The sequence below is a fragment of the Austrofundulus limnaeus genome, unplaced genomic scaffold (assembly GCF_001266775.1).
Source record: "Austrofundulus limnaeus strain Quisiro unplaced genomic scaffold, Austrofundulus_limnaeus-1.0 Scaffold86, whole genome shotgun sequence".
Classification (NCBI taxonomy): Eukaryota; Metazoa; Chordata; class Actinopteri; order Cyprinodontiformes; family Rivulidae; genus Austrofundulus; species Austrofundulus limnaeus.
Genome location: NW_013952488.1, coordinates 1579848 through 1583182, shown reverse-complemented (window position 1 = coordinate 1583182; position 3335 = coordinate 1579848). Strand labels below are relative to the sequence as shown.

General features: G+C 37.4%; 1 protein-coding gene across 1 annotated transcript in view; it reads right to left on the bottom strand.

Moving 5' to 3' along the window:
• Positions 1 to 3335, bottom strand: part of nbas (NBAS subunit of NRZ tethering complex) — a gene marked incomplete in the record, with an annotated part of 224076 nt that overhangs the window by 108159 nt on the left and 112582 nt on the right. The window contains 2 exon segments of the mRNA XM_014011983.1: positions 1085 to 1222; positions 2945 to 3021. Coding sequence (XP_013867437.1) covers positions 1085 to 1222; positions 2945 to 3021 — 215 coding nt within the window.

Sequence of the window (3335 nt, the reverse complement as noted above, 5' to 3'; positions counted from 1 at the left end):
AAATTTTTAAAAATTTTTAAGAAGAAGTGAGCCTTCTTTGAAACAGCTCTGTTGTCCTCCAGCCACATTTTCAGTTGCAGGCTGTCATTTCTGCGTTCTGCTCTCTGTCAACTCTGGTTTCATTTAAAAGGGATGCACGTCAGATATCGTCCAAAATTAACCTTCAAGCTAAATAAAGTTAGCATCAGAGGACCTTGCAAGCATCATCATTTACCAGATATGCTTTGCAGTGTAAATAATATGGAGACAGCCTAATAATAATAATAAATAAATAATAAACAGCCTACATTATTTTCAGTCTTGTTTTTATAGCTGAAGTAAATGTTTATAAAATGATGTCTGTTACAACTAGTTGGAATTCCCATTAAAAAGCTGTCATTGTAGTCGTTTTGCTGGCCCACTCAGTACTCCCAATAAAGACAGTAATTGACACTGATCAGTCATAAACAACTGAGTTGGGGCCTAAAGCACTTCTACAGCACCTAGTTTAACACTTAAGAAGACAGATTATCTCTTAGTTGTAATCTTGAGACCATGATTGCCTTGCAAGACAAGTCTGATTCAGCCACTGTTATCTCTGTGAATCTGATGGAAGTCATTCCCACCCACCTACCTACCTGCTTTCAATTTGCTTGTCCTCTGGCAAAACTATAATAGACTTTCAGCTTGGGTGACAGCATTTCACTGTGCCGTTTTCTAAYGGTAATAAGGCATTGCATTAAGAGCTAAAACTTGCTGAGCCTTTTAGATGTCWGGAAACCTCTTCAAAAGCCAGTCTGTTCAAAACAGATCTGTGTTTTATTTATGTGCTCCAAGTATTAAACTTTGGAAGGTTTTACCCATCTGGAACGTCCCTACAGTGTAGATTTTGTCCCAACCTTTATAGAGTTACAGGTCACTCTGACACTCCTTACTTCATCAGTTTTTGGAATGTRTTTGGCTATTTGCAGCTTCTGCTTCACAACAAAGGGAAAATGTAAGGTTTTTACTGAATCTGGTCAAGTTAGTTGCTAATAAACTCAAGAATAAACATTTAAACCGTTTCTGCTTCAGCATACACACAGAGCTGGTTCTTCACACTGACCTGGTAGAGTGTGTGATTCTTGTCCTTGAAGCAGGGCACGAGGCGGGAGTAGATCTGCAGGGAGTAGTAGTAAGCAGCCAGCTGGAGTGACAAGGCGGAGCGGCACTGCTTCTCAAAACACTTGTTGGCATCCAACACCTGCATGTATTATAAACCACAGTTTAGAAAAATGTCCAATGTACAAATTTATTTTACTGGCTTGAAAAGTTGGGGAAGTTGTAAAATTCACTTAAAAATGGATGAGGTGAGTGCTAGAATCATATTCCCCTCTGGGTTTATGGATGCCAATTCGGTCCTATCACAGCTTGTCTTGTGTTTTGAATGACTTTATTACTGTAAGTGCAGAAATGTTCAATTTATTTTTCATACATACTTCAATAAAGCTGGCATTGATTTAAAGGAGATATACTATATATGCTCTTTCTCCTCCAAGGTAACATTTCATTAGGTCTTAATACAAATTCACCAACATGCTTCGGTCAAAATGCCACAGGATTACGGTACCGCTGCAGTCTATTAGCTTTGTCTATGTGGCTCTTTTCTAAGCAGCCAGTTTAAGGTCGTTGAGTGAAACTCAGGACTTAAGCCCTCTTTGGCAAAGGACATCCTAAGAGATAGGTCAAACATCTTAAATGATCTGTCTTTTAACGGCATAAAAATGTCAAGARTCCTGCACTGAGATGACCCAGCCTGAAATAACTTAACCAGACAAGACGGTAGACTCATCTTAAATAGCATCATAATTTTTCTTATTGGTCCATCCCTGTGTTTTATTAAGTTTTTAAAAGGAGAATGGTAAAAAACAGCTGCTTATATGAGCCGAGGAGAACTGTTACCACTGGTAGTTTGTTCAGTCAAAAATGGAAAATTGGGATGCAATATCATTCCAAGAATTTTTGGTCATTCGTTTTTAATTTTAAAAACAGATATTGAAAAATGAAAAAAATAATAATCATTTCATTTTATACCCCACAAATTTAAAAAATGCTCCATCTTTTTATTTTTCTCAAAGCAGAAAAGAAAATGAAAAGAAAAAAAAACATTAAAAAAGGATGATTGATGAATGTACTTTACAACATCTGCTGATAATTTGCTTTTAATAGCAAATAYCAAACAACAACAGAGTTAAGTTTTTGGCTTTGAAGACACTATAAATCGAATATAATTTGAAACTAAAATTGGGAGCAATGATTTAAGGCGTGGCTGGAAAGTTTACTCAGTGTTGGATCGGAGACGTAACAATACAATAACCTGCAAACTTGAACGAGTCACTAAAATACGATTTTTCAAATCATGGAGTGCCAGAGAGTAGGGGAATTTATTTACACATTAACTGTTAGGCAAATTTAAAAATAAAATTATTGTCTTAAAAACTTGATCTACATTTTAAATGTTTTGCAAATTGTGCAGCTAGCAATTTGTGTTTTCACAATATGAAACTTCTGATAATTTGACAGTGAACAATTTACAAGACAAGCAAGGAATAAAAAACTGATTTGTGCATTTACTATATGCATCAAAAACACTTCTGTTGCTACAGGACATGTGTGTGTGTGTGCACGTTTTTGTATTTGTGCGTGGGACGTATCCTGACATTATACTATGCTTATAAAGATATTTTGTCAATGTGTAGATATTTACCTGGTCCACAGAATGGAAAACCCCCATTTGTGATTCAGGGATCAGAATTAGGGCTAAGGTATGGACTAAGTTTAGTTTAGGGTTTGTTATGGGCCTGTGATGTTAGGTTTAGGGTAAGGGGTCAGGGTTAGGCTATAGTAATTAATGGAAGTCAATGCAAAATCCACACAAGTATAGAGAGACAAGTGTGTGTGAGTGTGTGTGTGTGTGTCCACCTACCTGAGGCAGGGCCAGTAAGTAGGACAAAGCCAGCATCATGTCCCTGGGAAATGCATCATTGGCCAACTGCAGCAAAACTGGAAAAAAATGAGAGAAAGAAAATGGGGAAAGAAAAGACTTAAACTAAAATACAGCTATTCAACAACCAACTTTCCTCTCTTGGAGCGACTAAATGAAACGAGCAAAGAAAAGCAGACTGGTAACAGACAGAGTCGAGGTGGGGGGTCAAAGAAATACACACAAACTATCAAAATAAAACGTGTGTACACGCAGAGGGGCAGCCATTCTCTGGTACATTCAGTCAACAGTTTTCTCTCCGAGCAGGGGTGTGGAGGAAGTTTGAAGAGCAACAACAGCTCTTTTTAAGCAATGAGCCCACTCTTCTTTACTC